General features: G+C 44.6%; 1 protein-coding gene across 1 annotated transcript; it reads right to left on the reverse strand.

Annotated features, from left to right (window-relative positions):
• Window positions 1-218: 218 nt before the first annotated feature.
• On the reverse strand, window positions 219-13,928 carry LOC125466995 (apolipoprotein A-I-like). Its single transcript, XM_048562273.2, has 4 exons — window positions 13,825-13,928; window positions 10,953-11,015; window positions 4,772-4,922; window positions 219-3,443 (listed from the first exon to the last, which is right to left on the reverse strand). The coding sequence occupies exons 2-4, from the start codon at window positions 10,993-10,995 to the stop codon at window positions 2,864-2,866; spliced, it is 774 nt and encodes a 257-aa protein (XP_048418230.1). The 5' UTR covers window positions 10,996-11,015; window positions 13,825-13,928; the 3' UTR covers window positions 219-2,863.
• Window positions 13,929-18,813: the final 4,885 nt, after the last annotated feature.

Here is an 18,813-nt window from a genome sequence, read left to right on the forward strand (position 1 = left end):
AATTTCAAGAAGGCATTTCATTGAGGACAGTTACAGCTAAAGTGGTAGAGATAAAATCACTTCAGTGTTTCAATATCACTTATAATCACAAAGGGACGCAGACACACACTGACCATTATCCCTTAGCTTTTATTGAGAAAAATCAAAATTTGAAATGCAAGATTATTTCAATGGAGCTTGTTGATTCAACTTGCTAAGAATTGTTCATAATGCTGCAAAAGACAATGTAGCTGTAGACTCTGTCACAACTTCATTTGGCACAGTGCACTGATGCTGTTCCCTGTTGTTCTACGAGTCCATCTATATATCTTGTTGACCTTGTGATGAAATACATTTAAAAATGGTCTTTCACGTCTCCAAGGCAAAGGCTCTGATGAAGAGTCATTTAGACTCGAAACGTTAGCTTGCGCTCTCTCTGTAGATGCTGCCTGACTCGCTGTGATCTCCAGCATTTGTTGACTAAATATGTTATGTTTGAATCGGGAAATGGGGGATTAATCATTATTTTTAATAACTTGAAGCAAAAGTGGAATTAAGTTACTCACAGCATCCACAGGAGCAGGCACCTTTTGTGAGAAGTTGGAATTTATAATTTTGCTGGCACCAGTTGCCTATGAGTTAAGAAAAGTTTGGGCGGCTGTTACTTATGTGTTTGTTGTAAGTTGCAGATTTATCACAGAACTGATAGAAACGAGCATTGGGACTCCTACATCTAAAAGCTTTAAGTAAGACAGATCTTCTTTCTCCCATGTGTGTTGAAAAGAAATAACACTCAAAGGCTCTGCAGAAAAACTGAGAATTCAATCAAGTCCCAAATCCAATCGACCAGCAACTGAATTGAGAATCACTATGGTCAACAACAGTGTAATATAGCTTTCTGTCCTGGTTTGCACTCTTAGGGCAGCAGGTTGGCTCAGTGGTTAGTAATGCTACCTCATAAGCGGCAGGGACTCCAGCCTTGGGTGAGTGTCTGTGTGGAGTTTGTACCTTTTCGCCTTGTCTGTGTGAGTCTCCTCCCACAGTTCAAAGATGTGCAGCTTAGGTGAATTGACCGTGCTAAACTGCCCACGGATGTGTGGGTTAGGTGGATTAGCCATGAGAAGTGGGGGTGACTGGGTCTAGGATTGTGGAGTTTAGGAATAACAGTTTCACTCCAGACTTATTGATTATGACTATCCCGAGGAATTAAAGTCTCCACATTGCGCAAGACCTTCTAAAGACAGCAATTTTATAATGCAAACAAATGCAAAAATGATAGCATTTGAAATTAAATTTGTAATTAAAAGCAGAAAGAAAAATTAAGAGTGAAAAAGAATGATTAATAGTCTCTGGGTTAGAAAAATATATCATTGATCAATGTGCCCTTTTAACCAGGGTTTTGCTATGGAATCAAATTCTTAAGATGTTTCAGAAAGAATACCCAACTTCCAGTCTGCTTTTTTAAAATGAAGGTATTGAAATGGCTGGGCTGGTTAGTTTTCTGTCAGTCCCTGGGCACTGACAAAAGTTATGCCTTTGAACCTCAAAGGAAGTTGGTTAGGCTTTGCTGTTGGAGATGGTCAAAGCATTGCTACGGCACAATAGGAATTTTATTTTGTACCAAACAATGCGAAACCAATCCAGGGGTATTTGATGCTGTCACTTGGGTAATGCATATTCCCCTTTTCCTTATTACTCTCATTCTTGATGAAATTTTGAAAAATCTCGAAAAGGGATGTTAATAAAATGAAAAAGAACCGAGATACATTGGTGAGACTGCATCTCGAGCATTGTACAGTTCTGGATCCCTTATCTGAGGAAGGATGTTTTTTCATTACAGGCAGTTCGGAGAAGGTTCACAAGATTAATTCCAGGGGTGAAAGTCTTGTCTTATGAAGAGAGATTGATTAGTTTAGGCCAACGCCTCACTCGAGTTTAGGAGAATGAGCGGAGATCTAATTAAGGTGTTCAAGATGTTAAAGGGGAATGTCCATGTATATGGAAAAGGATGCTCCCCCTTGCAGGGCAATCTAGAACGAGAGATCATAATTTGAGGCTAAGGGGGTGAAATATTTAAAATAGAGAAACGGAGAAATTACGTCTCATTGGGTCATGAAGCTGTGGAATTCACTACCCAGAGAGTCATGTTGTTGCAACACTTTATAAATTTAAGGAACAAATAGATTTTTAATTAGTAACGGGCTAAAGTGTTATAGGTATGGAGCAGGCAAGTGGAGTTGAGGACAAGATGAGATCAACCATGATCATATTTATTCGTGGAGCAGTTTCGAAGGAGATGAATTGCTTATACCTGATTCTAATTCTTATGGTTTTATCCAACTCCTTCAACAGATTTCTATCCGGTTTAATTATCCGCACAAGCGGAGAAAACACTGCCATTTCAGAACTAGTTCAATTACTCTGCAATGCACGTGAGAACATCATTAAATCAAGACAATACACCCTTCAAAGCTATTATTAAAACATTCCCTCAATTTTATTACCAGCAGTAAATCAGATTAATGTAGCCAGAGATTAATTTGTAATGATCACAGATAGCAACATAGCCTGGCAACCCACTGATGCTGACATTCTTCATGAAGCTATTGTGTGCATTTAGAAAGGATACCCTTAATGTCAGCTCGCCTGATGGAAACATAATTTGTGACAACAAGATTTGTGATAACAAACTTCCCCAAATATGGGAACAATTCTTCTCGTAAAGGCAGTGTTGTGTGTATATTAACGCAGCACTTTGGCTGTATCCTGGCTACAAAATAAATAAAACCCATGTACATTAAAGTAAACATTGGAACTTCGAGGAGCTAATACTGAAATAAAGGACCAGTCAGTACTCAGTTCAAAATGGGTCATTTGGTTTCTCTTAGTACCCTTCATTAATATTTTGGTAGAGTCTGTCCCACAGAGAGGTCAACTTGTTTTTAAGGTCTTTAGTATATGGAGTGAGATACTTTTGGAAGTTCTCGACCACAGGAGTGAAAGTCTGTCTCATCTCTTCCAGCTTTTGATCGAATTTTTCACTGAGTTTGCTGGTTAAAGGATGAGCATCTAATCTCTTGCGAACGGTTTCAGTAAATGGTGCAATATTCATTTTAAAGTCCTTCATATTGGACTGAATTTTTGCCTTGATTTCCTCAGCTAAAGGGGTCAGGCTTTGATGGAGGATTTTAGCATTCTGAATAACCTGCTCCTGAATGCTGTTGGCCAGGGGTTCCAGCATAAACTGGGATGTCTCAACACTAAGATTGACCTTATTGCGGAGGTCACTGGTGTACTGAAGGATTTTAACTTTAAACTCCTTCAAGTCCATCTGAATCTTCTCCTCCAGCTGCAATCTGTCTTTCTGTAATCTCTCACGAATTTCATCTGACAGGGGAGACACAATCCTTTGCAGTTCTGTAACATATCCGTTGAGTTTCTCCAAGCTCTCTGAAATTGTTAGACTATAAACAAAACAAAAAGTAACAATGAAGGTTATGTTATTTAAAAAACTGAGCCACTTTGCACCTGTCCACACAAATACATTTTGAAATTTAAGCTTAGTAGTGTTGGAAAGTAAATATCACAACTGTTGATAGCCATCCAAGATTCAGATAGACAATTTTTGGGCCAATGTGTTGCATTTCGACAGGGAAACTGATGGCTTCGCCTTAGCTACCAAGTGAGTCTTAGTCAACATTTTGATGTCATGAATCACTGAAGCAAAATTTATAATTTTAGGCAAACTCTATGGGAAGTTTCTACTTAACTGAGTTGAAAGTGCTTAGGTCAAAATGTCATGCCCACAATTCAGAACTCACAGTGCACCAGTGAAGTCACTGTTCAGCCCCACAGCCCCTGCTATGTTTTCACTCCTTGGCCGCAGTGTTGGACTAAGTCTCCAGAGAGGCAGGGACCCAGACAGTGGAGGCTGTGACCACAGTGGGCAGGATGGAACAGGGCAGTAACAGAGGATCTTTCAGTGACAAAGGTTGGGGTGGGAATTGATCAAGCGCCTCCTGATCCCATATTGGGAGTTTGGGGCCTCTCTGTGGAACCACGATGGAGCATTTCAGGCTGGAGATGGATTGAAGCCTCAGGTAAGTTGGTGAGAGTTGGGGCTGGGAGAACATCAGGACCAGTGGTAATGGGAGTTTGAATATGGCACCTAGGGGATATATAGGAATGGTAGATGGGCAGAATAAGGAGGTAACAAGGCTGGTGGTGGGCACATTGATGGGGAGGAAGGAGATACTTGGAGGTGAGTTCGGAGGGTTGGGCCATTCAAGAATGTGCTTGATTCTGGAGGCTTCACCAGGTAAGCCCCTGGATCCAGGTGGTGGGTGTGAAGGTAGTTGCCTTCTGAAGCCACTAAGTTCTCACAACGAGCCGCTGCTGCTCAGTGAAAACTCAAAAGCTGTATGCTCATGATGCTTCAACATCTTAATTCAAGTTACAACGGATTGAGTTCACCCCTTGGCTAATATCCAGCATCAATTAAACATGGGAATTGAGGGATTGGAAACATGTTTGTTTTTGAAGCTGATTTCAGACTTCCACCACCAACAATACTCTCTTCCTTGGAACTAAAACTCAACCTTACTTTTGGTTGAAATCCACCCAATAAAACTATTGGATTGTAAATTACTCAAAAACAATTTGTCTTCAGGACTTTTTTGAACATTGCTCATCAAAACTAGACATAATTTCTCTTACTGGAAATGACTATTATCATTACATTGTACGAATAGCCAAATATTTGATAGAACACCAGCTATGATTATTTACTTACTTTAGCTGCTTGCCAAACTCAGAGTTATCAATGTGCTCAATAGTGTCTCGAGCTTTGTCACTAACTTGACTGAAGTAGTTCTGAAGACTATTTTTCAGGTTATCTAGACGTTTTTGGGGCTCATTTCGCCACAGGACTGCACCTTGAGTTCCTACAAAAAAATGAATAGGAGAAAATAGACCTAAATTGGAACGGTTGGTCACATTTTGATTTTACATAGCTACTTCACAATGTCTTGCATCAAAAGCCACAAACTGACATTTTTGAGATAGCAAGGTGTAGAGCTGGATAAATACAGCAGGCCAAGCAGCAGAGAAGCAGGAAGACTGACATTTCGAGCCTTGACCCTTCTGGTAACGTCAGCTTTCCTGCTCCTCTGATGGTGCTTGGCCTGCTGTGTTCATCCAAATCTAACCCTTGTTATCTCAGATTCTCCAGCATTTGCAGTTCCTACTATCTCTGAAACTGACATTTTTGTCTGACATAGAAAATATGCAGCTTCTTTGGTACTAATTGTTACAAGTTTTCTAAAGTTACTGTGTAATAAATAGCTTCTCTACCGAAGATCATCAGCAAATTTGAGAATGTAGTGGAGTCTAGGCACAAGTAAACAATGCAGCATTTTACAGGTTAATTCATTCGATGTAGCGAGAGCTCGAGATGTATGGGGTTTGATTCTTTGTCCTTCATTAGGTCACTGAGCCCACTAGTGGGTTGCTGTTACTGTGCCACATTTAACATCTGCACCTCCAAGCAGGTTAAGAAAATCAGACAGTTTCTGTTTGTTGTCCATTGACTCTCCTACTCCTAGAAATCGAAGGCTGGAAAGGACATTATGTGGTTCTTTCATTCTCTCGTAGAACATGGGCATTGCTGGCTGTTGTTAGTTACACTTGAGAAGGTGGTGGTGAGTTGCCTTCTTGAAACGCTGCAGTTTAGGCAGACCCACAATGCCATTAAGGAGGGAATTCCAAGAATTCAAGCCATTGACAGTGAAGGAGTGGCGATAATTTTCTAAGTCAGGATGGTGAGCGACATGGTGGTGTTCCCATGTATCTGCTGGCCTTGATGTGTTTGGTAGTGATGCTCCTGACCAATTCTCATTGTCTGCATTCATACAGGCAACATGGCAACATGCTTTGGTGTGCAAATTTTAAATGATTTCTATTAAACAAATGCAACCCCCCCCCCCAAAACAAGACAATCACCTCCTCATCATTGATAATGGGAACTGCAGATGCTGGACAATCCAAGATAACAAAGTGTGGAGCTGGATGAACACAGCAGGCCAAGCAGCATCTCAGGAGCACAAAAGCTGACGTTTTGGGCCTAGACCCTTCATCAGAGAGGGGGATGGGGAGAGGGAACTGGAATAAATAGGGAGAGAGGGGGAGGCGGACCGAAGATGGGGAGTGAAGAAGATAGGTGCAGAGAGTATAGGTGGGGAGGTAGGGAGGGGATAGGTCAGTCCAGGGAAGACGGACAGGTCAAGGAGGTGGGATGAGGTTAGTAGGTAGCTGGGGGTGCAGCTTGGGGTGGGAGGAAGGGATGGGTCAGAGGAAGAACCGGTTAGGGAGGCAGAGACAGGTTGGACTGGTTTTGGGATGCGTGGGTGGGGTGAAGAGCTGGGCTGGTTGTGTGGTGCAGTGGGGGGAGGGGACGAACTGGGCTGGTTTAGGGATGCAGTAGGGGAAGGGGAGATTTTGAAACTGGTGAAGTCCACATTGATACCATATGGCTGCAGGTTTCCCAGGCGGAATATGAGTTGCTGTTCCTGCAACCTTCAGGTGGCATCATTGTGGCACTGCAGGAGGCCCATGATGGACATGTCATCTAGAGAATGGGAGGGGGAGTGGAAATGGTTTGCGACTGGGAGGTGCAGTTGTTTGTTGCGAACTGAGCGGAGGTGTTCTGCAAAGCGGTCCCCAAGCCTCCGCTTGGTTTCCCCAATGTAGAGGAAGCCGCACCGGGTACAGTGGATGCAGTATACCACATTGGCAGATGTGCAGGTGAACCTCTGCTTAATGTGGAATGTCATCTTAGGGCCTGGGATAGGGGTGAGGGAGGAGGTGTGGGGGCAAGTATAGCATTTCCTGCGGTTGCAGGGGAAGGTGCCGGGTGTGGTGGGGTTGGAGGGCAGTGTGGAGCGAACAAGGGAGTCACGGAGAGAGTGGTCTCTCCGGAAAGCAGACAGGGGTGGGGATGGAAAAATATCTTGGGTGGTGGGGTCGGATTGTAAATGGCGGAAGTGTCGGAGGATGATGCGTTGTATCCGGAGGTTGGTAGGGTGGTGTGTGAGAACGAGGGGGATCCTCTTAGGGCGGTTGTGGCGGGGGCGGGGTGTGAGGGATGTGTTGCCGGAAATACGGGAGACGCGGTCAAGGGCGTTCTCGATCACTGTGGGGGGAAAGTTGCGGTCCTTAAAGAACTTGGACATCTGGGATGTGCGGGAGTGGAATGTCTTATCGTGGGAGCAGATGCGGCGGAGGCGGAGGAATTGGGAATAGGGGAGGGAATTTTTGCAGGAGGGTGGGTGGGAGGAGGTGTATTCTAGGTAGCTGTGGGAGTCGGTGGGCTTGAAATGGACATCAGTTACAAGCTGGTTGCCTGAGATGGAGACTGAGAGGTCCAGGAAGGTGAGGGATGTGCTGGAGATGGCCCAGGTGAACTGAAGGTTGGGGTGGAAGGTGTTGGTGAAGTGAATGAACTGTTCGAGCTCCTCTGGGGAGCAAGAGGTGGTGCCGATACAGTCATCAATGTACCGGAGGAAGAGGTGGGGTTTGGGGCCTGTGTAGGTGCGGAAGAGGGACTGTTCCACGTAACCTGCAAAGAGGCAGGCATAGCTGGGGCCCATGCGGGTGCCCATGGCCACCCCCTTAGTCTGTAGGAAGTGGGAGGAGTCAAAAGAGAAGTTGTTGAGTGTGAGGACGAGTTCCGCTAGGCGGATGAGAGTGTCGGTGGAGGGGGCCTGGTCGGGCCTGCGGGACAGGAAGAAGCGGAGGGCCTTGAGGCCATCTCCATGCGGAATGCAGGTGTACAGGGACTGGACGTCCATGGTGAATATGAGGTGTTGGGGGCCAGGGAATTGGAAGTCCTGGAGGAGGTGGAGGGCGTGGGTGGTGTCACGGACGTAGGTGGGGAGTTCCTGGACCAAAGGGGAGAAAATGGAGTCCAGATAGGTGGAGATGAGTTCGGTGGGGCAGGAGCAGGCTGAGACGATGGGTCGACCAGGGCAGTCAGGTTTGTGGATTTTGGGAAGGAAATAGAAACGGGCCGTGCGGGGTTGGGGAACAATGAGGTTGGAGGCTGTGGGTGGGAGGTCCTCTGAGGTGATGAGGTCATGAATGGTGTTGGAGATGATGGTTTGGTGCTCGGGTGTGGGGTCATGATCGAGGGGGCGGTAGGAGGTGGTGTTGGAACACTACCAACAACTCAACCACTTCTCTTTTGACTCCTCCCACTTCCTACAGACTAAGGGGGTGGCCATGGGCACCCGCATGGACCCCAGCTATGCCGGCCTCTTTGCAGGTTACGTGGAACAGTCCCTCTTCCGCACCTACACAGGCCCCAAACCCCACCTCTTCCTCCGCTACATTGATGACTGTATCGGCGCCGCCTCTTGCTCCCCAGAGGAGCTCGAACAGTTATCCACTTCACCAACACCTTCCACCCCAACCTTCAGTACACCTGGGCCATCTCCAGCACATCCCTCACCTTCCTGGACCTCTCAGTCTCCATCTCAGGCAACCAGCTTGTAACTGATGTCCATTTCAAGCCCAGCGACTCCCACAGCTACCTAGAATACACCTCCTCCCACCCACCCTCCTGCAAAAATTCCATCCCCTATTCCCAATTCCTCCGCCTCCGCCGCATCTGCTCCCACGATAAGACATTCCACTCCCGCACATCCCAGATGTCCAAGTTCTTTAAGGACCGCAACTTTCCCCCCACAGTGATCGGGAACGCCCTTGACCGCGTCTCCCGTATTTCCGACAACACATCCCTCACACCCCGCCCCCGCCACAACCGCCCTAAGAGGATCCCCCTCGTTCTCACACAGCACCCCACCAACCTCCGGATACAACGCATCATCCTCCGACACTTCCGCCATTTACAATCCGACCCCACCACCCAAGACATTTTTCCATCCCCACCCCTGTCTGCTTTCCGGAGAGACCACTCTCTCCGTGACTCCCTTGTTCGCTCCACACTGCCCTCCAACCCCACCACACCCGGCACCTTCCCCTGCAACCGCAGTAAATGCTATACTTGCCCCCACACCTCCTCCCTCACCCCCATCCCAGGCCCCAAGATGACATTCCACATTAAGCAGAGGTTCACCTGCACATCTGCCAATGTGGTATACTGCATCCACTGTACCCGGTGTGGCTTCCTCTACATTGGGGAAACCAAGCGGAGGCTTGGGGACCGCTTTGCAGAACACCTCCGCTCAGTTCGCAACAAACTACTGCACCTCCTAGTCGCAAACCATTTCCACTCCGCCTCCCATTCTTTAGATGACATGTCCATCATGGGCCTCCTGCAGTGCCACAATGATGCCACCCGAAGGTTGCAGGAACAGCAACTCATATTCCGCTTGGGAAACCTGCAGCCATATGGTATCAATGTGGACTTCACCAGTTTCAAAATCTCCCCTTCCCCTACTGCATCCCTAAACCAGCCCAGTTCGTCCCCTCCCCCCACTGCACCACACAACCAGCCCAGCTCTTCCCCCCACCCACTGCATCCCAAAACCAGTCCAACCTGTCTCTGCCTCCCTAACCGGTTCTTCCTCTCACCCATCCCTTCCTCCCACCCCAAGCCGCACCCCCAGCTACCTACTAACCTCATCCCACCTCCTTGACCTGTCCGTCTTCCCTGGACTGACCTATCCCCTCCCTACCTCCCCGCCTATACTCTCTGCACCTATCTTCTTCACTCTCCATCTTCGGTCCGCCTCCCCCTCTCTCCCTATTTATTCCAGTTCCCTCTCCCCATCCCCCTCTCTGATGAAGGGTCTAGGCCCGAAACGTCAGCTTTTGTGCTCCTGAGATGCTGCTTGGCCTGCTGTGTTCATCCAGCCTCACATTTTATTATTTTCGGGCCTAGACCCTTCATCAGAGAGGGGGATGGGGAGAGGGTCCTGGAATAAATAGGGAGAGAGGGGGAGGCGGACCGAAGATGGAGAGAAAAGAAGATAGGTGGAGAGGAGAGTATAGGTAGGGACAAGCTGGGCTCAGCTCGTCCCATCCCCCCACTGCATCCCAAAACCAGCCCAGCTCGTCTATGCCTCCCTAACCTGTTCTTCCTCTCACCTATCACCTCCTCCCACATCAAGCTGCCCCTCCATTTCCTACCTACTAACCTCATCCCGCCTCCTTGACCTGTCTGTCCTCCTTGGACTGACCTATCCCCTCCCTACCTCCCCACCTATACTCTCCTCTCCACCTACCTTCTTTTCTCTCCGTCTTCGGTCCGCCTCCCCCTCTCCCCATCCCCCTCTCTGATGAAGGGTCTAGGCCTGAAACGTCAGCTTTTGTGCTCCTGAGATGCTGCTTGGCCTGCTGTGTTCATCCAGCTCCACACTTTGTTATCACCTCCTCATCATTTGCTGATGATTAGTCAGTCACAAAGTCTGTGCACAACGTGACGGGTTTTCATCACTTGGCAGGTATGTAGAATCATGTTGCAAGGACAAGGAGCCTGGGGAAATGTACTGAACTGAGGGTTCCAGTTACAATACACACAGTTGCCTTCAATTGAGGGTAAACAAGCTGTGTGTGGCATCCATGCCAGATGGGCCCACAGTGCAAAAGCACAAGGCTGAGTTCTGCAGCAGCAAAATACTGGGCAGCTAGTGCCATGGGACCTTTCCCAATCCTGATAGAGCAGGACTGCAAAAGAGAAAAGTAGGAGAGGATGTGGTAACTCCTTACATTTAACTTACTGTCATCGCGCTCTAAGAGACAGCAGCTTCGGGCTGTGGGGACTTGAATGTCAGAAGAAATGGTGCCATGGTTACATTTAATAGGGCATTGTTAAACAGATAGTATACAACATTGTTTTTAAACTAAATAAAGAATCTCAGCAACACTGAGTGCTTCAAATTGAAATCATTGTTCGTACGCAGTTAGCGTGTTATTTCTTCGGCTGCTGAGGGCGAAGGGTTGGATGCACGTACCCGTGATCAGAACAAAGGCCAAGGTTGTGACGATCACCTTCATGATGGCTGTAAGCTTCAACACTGTGAATGAAATAATACATTTTAAGAACATATAAGAATATATTTATTTCATTTATACAGTCAGATGATTACATTCATTCTTTTGACATTTTGTTCTAGCATAAGCTTAACTGGCTGCACCAGTATTTAATGTCCATCCCTAACTGCTCATTGTATTTGTTCTTGCCTTCCACAGCCACTGCAGTCTGTATGGGAAGAGAGGCTCAGGATTTTGACCCATTATTAATGGCAAAAAATAGAACTAAGGATCTTGTAGCACCTCAAAAGTCCCATTGGCACGTATACTTCCTGATTTAACATTAATTAAAATGGTTCCAGTTTGCATCCGAGAGCAGGTTGAGTTGAGCTGCAACCATAACCATAAGATAACCACAAGATATGGGGGCAGAATGAGGGTATTCAGCCCATCAAGTATGCTCAACCATTCGATCATGGCTTATGTTTCTTAGTCCAATTCTCCAGCCTTCTCCCTGTAACCTTTGACCCCCTTACTAATCAAGAACCTATCTCTGTCTTAAACATGCTTAATGATTTGGCCCTCACAGCTCACTGTGGCAATGAGTTCAACAGATTCACCACCCTCTGGCTGAAGAAATTCCTCACAATCTTGGTTCTAAAGGGTCATCCCTTCAATCTGAATATGGACCCTCAGCTCCTAGTCTTTCCTACCAGTTGAAACATCTTCCCAATGTCCACTCTATCCAGATCTCTCAATATTCTCTATTTTTCAATAAAAATCCCCCCTCATCCTTCTAAATGCCATCAAGCACAGACTCAGAGTCCTCAACTACTCCACACATGACAAGCCCTTCATCCTTGAGATGATTCTTCGAAACCTCCACTGGACCATTTCCAAACCAACACATCCTTTCTTAGATACCGGGCTCAAAACTGTACAGAATATTCCAAATGGGGCCTGATGAGAGTCCTATACAGCCTGAGTAGTACATCACTGCTCTTGTATTCTAGCCCCATCACAATGAAAGCTAACATTGCATTTGCCTTCCTAACTGCCAACTGAACCTGCATGTTAACATTAAGAGAATGCTGAACTGGGATTGCCAAGTCCCTTTGTGCCTCAGACTTCCGAAGCTTTTCCCCATTTATAAAATAGTCTACCCCTCTGTTCTCCCTACCAAAATGCATCACTTCACACTTTCCTGCATTATATTTCTGTCTGCCACTTCCTTGTTGACTCTGCTAACCTGTCTGTCTTTCTGCAGCATCCTCGTCTCCTGAACACTATCTGTCCCTCCATTTATCATTGTGTCATCTGTACGCTTAGCAGTAATGCCTTCAGTTTCATCATCTGGATCGTTAATTTAAAACGTGAATGTTTATGGCCCCAACACTGTGGAACTCCACTAGTCACCAGCTTCCATCCTGAAAAAGATCCCTTTATCCCTACTGTCTGCCTTCTGCCACTCAACCAATCCACTAGCCATGCCAGTGCCTTGTCCCTAACAGCATGAGCTCTTATTGGTTTGGCTGTAGGCTCTTATTAGAATTATAAAGTATCAGTAGGCCATCACAAGACCAGGTTGAACTGTAAAAGAGTTTTTAAAAAGTTGGACTGCACATTTGTTCTGGAGTCAGGCCCCAAAAATCAGGTGCATTTCCAGGTCCTATCCCTGAGTCACTTTGGCATCAAGTGGCCAAAATGTGGTCATCATCCAGTTGGGAAGGATAAACATTCTCCAAAGATTAGACCACTAAGAAAGAAAAAGTAGGAAAACCTTGACAATAACGCATACTGATCCAATTTGCATACCTTAGAATGGTGCTCCAGGGTGAACAATATGATCATTCCCAAATATTACTGGGATTTTTTTCCCCATTTTTTTCTCCCTCTGGACCATCAGCAGCAACTGTCAGAGTTGGGAGGTGCTGCTGAAGACAGGAGATGAGGGGTGGCCTCTGGATGGAACTGTGCTCTCACAAGAGTTTGAAGACTTTAAATCCCCATCACGTCATCATTGTGCAGAAACAACCTTTTCTCCAACAAAAACAGAAATTGCTGGAGAAATTCAGTTGGTCTGACAGCATCAAGAGAAAACAGAATTAACATTTTGAGTCCAGTGACCAGAGTGCAGTCACAGTTCTGCTAAAGGGTGAAATTCTCTGCCTCAGAAAGCGGTACAGGCCAAATCATTCAATATTTTCAAGGAGATAGACATAGTTCTTAGGGCTAAAGGGATCAAAAGGCATGGGGAGAAATCAGGAACAGGGTGCAGAGTTGGACAGTCAGCCATGATCAGATTAAATGGCAGAAATGGCACAAAAGTTCTACATCTGCTCCTGTTTTCCACAAAAATTCATTCAGAAAGCCAAGCCGACTTTTGTTATTTAGACAAAGCATTATCCAAACATTGCAAAAATACCTCAATGTATTCTATCACAAGTAATTATAGCTAACTCTGTTTTAACTGGCACCTTATAAACCAGCACTCTTTGTAAACCAGCAAAAACGATTGACCTCAAATACCATGATCTACCGTGATTTCTAAATAATTATGCTGCAAATAAAGTATAACAATGATGACTAGTTACTTAAACCAAAATGTTTACAATTCATGCTGCTAATTTCTGAGATGAACATTTGCAGCAAAATTTAATTTTGAGTGTTTTTTTGGCAGTATCCAACCACATGCATCAATAAAGTCAATCAAAAATTGTACCCTGCAATATATTGCTGCAGTGCAAGTAAGATTATTCTCAAGCATTTCACTTTCCTCTTAATAACACGTTTTACAACTGAAACATTACACAGAAAGACACCTGAAAATAAGTTAAAAAGTTGGCCTCTCACCGTTTCTGAACTTTCTTCTTCTTCTGCAGCCTGACCCAAGACTACCTTGTATTTATTAGTCATCTGCTATCACATCTGATAAGGAAGAGAACTATGAACTGTGCTTGGTAAGTTTTAATTATGTGGAAGCATAGATATCAACATTCAGAGTTCTCAACTTGTTAATGATAACCAACTTCCAACCAACACCAAACAGAGCAAAGATCAACTGATCACACAAAGGCTCACTTGAAACATTTGTCATTTACAACATTTTTCTTTAAATTCATCATCCAATTAAAATGTTTTAGACGCTCTTTCAGCTCTTTCTTTATCAAAGAGTCCTCTTTCCACAGATGCTGCCAGCCTGGCGGAGTATTTCCAACATTTTCAGCTTTTATTTCTAATTCATTGTACTATATCAAGTAGGTTGAGCTAAACTTACCAATTGTTTAGACCTTGCATTTGTTTTATCCACCCCTCTCTCTTCCTAATTATTTTCTTTCTAGCCTTCGCCTTAGGTTAAGGGCACAATCACAATAAGATTAGTTAGTAGCAATGTACTGGTACCCAGGAGATACATAACCAAACCCGAATGTGTATTATCCCGATGATATGGAAGCAAAACACTGCAGATGATGGAAATCTGAAATAAAAGCAGGAAGTGCTGCAGAAACTCAGCAGCGCTGGCAGCATTCTGTGGAGAGAGAAAGAAAGTTAATGTTTTGAGTCCAATACAACTCTTCTTCAGAAGTTCTTTTTTCTTAAAACAAGACGGAGAGAGAAACTATTACTAAAGAAAAGTCATTTTGAACTCAAAATATTAACAGTTTTTTCTCTCCATTGCCAGACCTGCTGAGTTCTTGCAGTATCCTCTGTGCCTGTTCCAGATTTCCAACATCTGCAGTATTTGCTTCTATTTGCATGCTTAGTTTGCTGCCATTTCTCCTCCAGGTATGACCAACCTGGTGAGTTGTTCTCTTCTTTCCAACAGTTTTAATCTTGATGGCCTTCATTCCTCTGTATTTTCCTCTTAGTGTTGACGAAGTATTTGCCAAAACTTATTTTTTTCCCAATAGCCACATCTTCTTCCTCAGTGACTGTCTCCATCCCTGCCTTTCTCCACACAGATTCCAACTAAAGTTCCATCCTTCATGTTTTGAACACATCCAAGATCACAAGTATCTCTGAGAAATACAACGCTCCTGGGACAGCTACCCCTGCCACACCCTGAGATCCACACTCAGTGCCATGCACCATCATGTGCACAATCTCAACCTGTCTCCCCATCAGCACTGCCTCACACTATCTCAAAGCTGTCCTGGTTCCCAGTTCCACATCATTCTTTATCTCATATCATAATTAACAAGCAACTTTCTCTCTATAAGCTCCAAAACAAAAGTTTTGCCATGTTATTTAACTTATCACAACCTGGGCATCTCTAACTAAAAGTGTTTAATGTTTGTGAATATTAATCAGAAATAGGGTTTGTGCAATATTTTTAAAGTCTTCTTTGCTGTCCTAGCTGAAATCTGTTAACTCATCACACTTAACTCATCACACACATGATGGTTTAAATTAGAACGATATTGGCCAGGTGGGTAAAATAACTCTTCAGAGGTTGGCATCTCATCTTCAATCACCCTTTATTTACAAATGCACAGCCTTGACAATAGCGATGCCTCTCACTGCGTCAGACATTCAGGGTTGAATATCCCCACATTCATCCTTTTATGTCAGCCAGATCTCTCTGATTGGTCCAGATTAACAGCCCCATATTCTATGAGGTCCAGCTGGTTGACCTTATTGCAATCACCATAGTGGGCACAATGCAACACTGTACATCAGTTTACTTACTCAGGGCAGTGTGTTTTGCTCTTAATACAATAATGACTCATGAACATTACTAGGTCCTAAACTAACTCAGAGCTTCAAGATGCAGGAGAAATGATTTCTGTTAATCTATACATATGTTAATACATTAATTGGCCAATGCTTGGTGGGGTATGTGAAGCAGGCCGCATGGCAAGCCAACCACATTCCCCTCCCCCATACCAATGCTTACGTCCAGATATTTACATATAATCATGATCAGAGATGTAATTACACACCTCAGGAGCAGGTGGGACTTCAACCCAGACATCCCTAGCCCTGAGGTGATGACACTACCACTGTATCACAAGAGCCCTCCCCAGCGCATTCCTATTAGGGTTGGATGGGTGTCAAAATTAGCAGCCCATCCACTATACGTAAATATACAAATGTTTTATTTGACCTTGTTAAAGTTACACTCCAGGACCCAATCTAAATGAACGATCACATGACTACCAGAACATTTAGAGATGGCTCTATTTTGAAGCCTTGTGTAAAGCCTTGTGCTGTCCAGAGATCAGGATGATCAGATTCAATAATTCACTGACAAGGCGGCCTCCTGTAACTTGTGTCAAGACTAATTCCGCACAGAACCAAACGACAAACCCAGAAGGTGGTAACATACCCACGGCAGCTATGATTCAGAGGGACCCTCAGGATCCACAATTTGGCATGACAGGCTGGTTCCCTCATTAAGGGGACTTCACCCTCAGTAAAGAACCCATTAACTGCCCACAGGATCCTGGCAAAGTGCCCCAGTGGCCCATGCATGTGCCATGAGTTACGTAGACTGGCTACCTGCCGTTACTGGGAAGTTAGCCCCCAGAGTAGATGATCCATTCATTTGGTAGATCACTGAGAGCCAGAATGTGGTCCACTGGCTGGGAATCAAAATCTGTGAAACTCTACCTGGATCTACCTTTAAGACTGCAGCTGGGGACCAGGAAGGTTTTGCTCAGGGTCAGGTCTTCAGAGTCAGAAGCTATACTGACATCTGGAAAACTGAAATTGACAATAACAGAACAGAATTAAAATCAGGCCAGAAGTCCACCGCTCCACAAGCCTCTCATCGCAGCACACATGTTCTGTAACACAAAGACTTACAGAGTGGTTGAGAGGGAAGGATCATCTCTGGTTTCAGTCTACCCTATGTAACCAGAAACTCTTGCTTGCCCACCATGATGTGAGAAGTTGGTCATGTCTCCCCTCAGCCCCAAGCAAGAAAGCTACTCATGAAATAATTCAGAACAGTACCTACAGACCTCTTGGTGGGATCCAAATAGGAGCACAAAAGCTGACGTTTTGGGCCTAGACCCTTCATCAGAAAAGGGGGAGGGGGAGAAGGTTCTGAAATAAATAGGGAGAGAGGGGGATCGAAGATGGATAGAGGAGAAGATAGGTGGAGAATAGACAGACAAGTTAAAGGGGCGGGGATGGACCCTGTAGATGTGAGTGTAGGTGGGGAGGTAGGGAGGGGATAGGTCAGTCCAGGGAGGATGGGCAGGTCAAGGGGGCGGGATGAGGTTAATAGGTAGGAAGTGGGGGTGCGCTTGAGGTGCGAAGAGGGGATAGGTGAGAGGAAGAACAGGTTATGGAGGCGGGGACAAGCTGGGCTGGTTTTGGGATGCTGTGGGGGGAGGGGAGATTTTGAAGCTGGTGAAGTCCACATGGATACCATTGGGCTGCAGGGTTTCCAAACAGAATATGAGTTGCTGTTGCAATTCCTTTTGGGTAGCATCATTGTGGCACTGCAAGAGGCCGAGGAAGGACATGTCATCTAACGAATGGGAGGGGGAGTTGAAATGGTTCGCGACTAATACCAGGCTGTGATGCTGCAGAGCTGGATTCCTCATGTCACACACTCCCACTCTGAATGCCAATCATAGAGATTGCTGTAATGTCTTGCTGGAATTAGGGCAGAGGAATCTTACAGCTAAAACACTAACCCAAAAAATTGTTCATATTCAGCGCCACCTCAGTTGAGAATTTCCACTGGTTAAGGTTTAGACAATCATATGTGTAAACAAAAATCATAGCATCAGAGGTTTTACAGTGTGGAAACGGGCACTTCAGCCCATCACCAAGTATTTACCTATTCTAATTCTATCTTCCAGCACTTGGCTTATCGTCTTGTATGCTGTGGTGTTTGTAGTGCTCATCTAAATACATCTCAATGTCTTGATGGCTCCTGCCTCTACTATCTTCTACGGTAGGGAATTCCAAATACCCACATCCATCTGGGTGAAAACATTTCCATCAAGCACAGAAATAAAGGAGAAGATGGTTATTATGGATAGTTACACTTATTTTAACTTGCTGAGCTGTAATTCACAGGGAGGTAAACAGGTTATCACAAGGTGGATCTCTGTTCATTTTGACAGCAACACAGAATTTGGCAATTTAACTACCAGTTTCAATTATTCCAAAACTCAGACAGTGGAGCTTAATGTATGAATCTCTGCCAAATGTAAAGCAGTTTCATTACTTATCTTTATGAGCATCTGATACTGTATTGATAAGCAAGAGATCTTATTTGTCAGATAACTTGGAGAGAAATGAAATCAGTGTCTAAAAATGGAAAAAAAATATACGATCAGGGCTCTTTGCATTCACTGAGGTTTTATCCTAGACCTCCATGTTAGTGGTTCATGTGTTACACCAAGGCAAATAATAGGGCATCACTCTGTCATCAACAAACAAGCCAACAAAACTGCAAGAACCAAGCACAGAAGTTAAAGTATGATGTAGCTTTTATGAATAATTCAGTTAATTGTATAATTGTAAATTATTAATTGAAATAATTTGACTAAAATAAACGCTTATCTTTGTGGACATTTGGAATAACATTGCGTTAAAAAGAAACCTTTGTATTTTCATTTCAGTGTATTTAAATTTATAAATGTGTGCTATGCCTTTGTTAAAAACTTGGTTCTCAAATACCTATAGCTGCAGACAAACTGCTTAAGGCTGACAATTGAAAATGTCTTTATTACATCAGCTCAGATTTGGCTGGACAATTGAGGTTAAAGTCTTTTTCATTAAAAGCCTTTTGTGGGTTTGATGACCTCAGTTCACTTTCAATGAATTTGAATCTACATCACAAAATAGCTTAAAGAAAATAACATTACTTACAAACAA

This window comes from Stegostoma tigrinum, chromosome 32 (genome assembly GCF_030684315.1).
Source record: "Stegostoma tigrinum isolate sSteTig4 chromosome 32, sSteTig4.hap1, whole genome shotgun sequence".
NCBI classification, from domain to species: Eukaryota; Metazoa; Chordata; class Chondrichthyes; order Orectolobiformes; family Stegostomatidae; genus Stegostoma; species Stegostoma tigrinum.

Excerpts from the sequence above, each read along its gene's own strand:
- LOC125466995 (XM_048562273.2), bottom strand. The coding sequence starts at position 10,995 with ATGAAGGTGATCGTCACAACCTTGGCCTTTGTTCTGATCACGG. Across the intron at positions 4,923-10,952 it reads GGCCTTTGTTCTGATCACGG|GAACTCAAGGTGCAGTCCTG; the intron begins GTACGTGCATCC and ends ATTTTTTTGTAG. Across the intron at positions 3,444-4,771 it reads GAGTTTGGCAAGCAGCTAAA|TCTAACAATTTCAGAGAGCT; the intron begins GTAAGTAAATAA and ends TTTTGTTTATAG.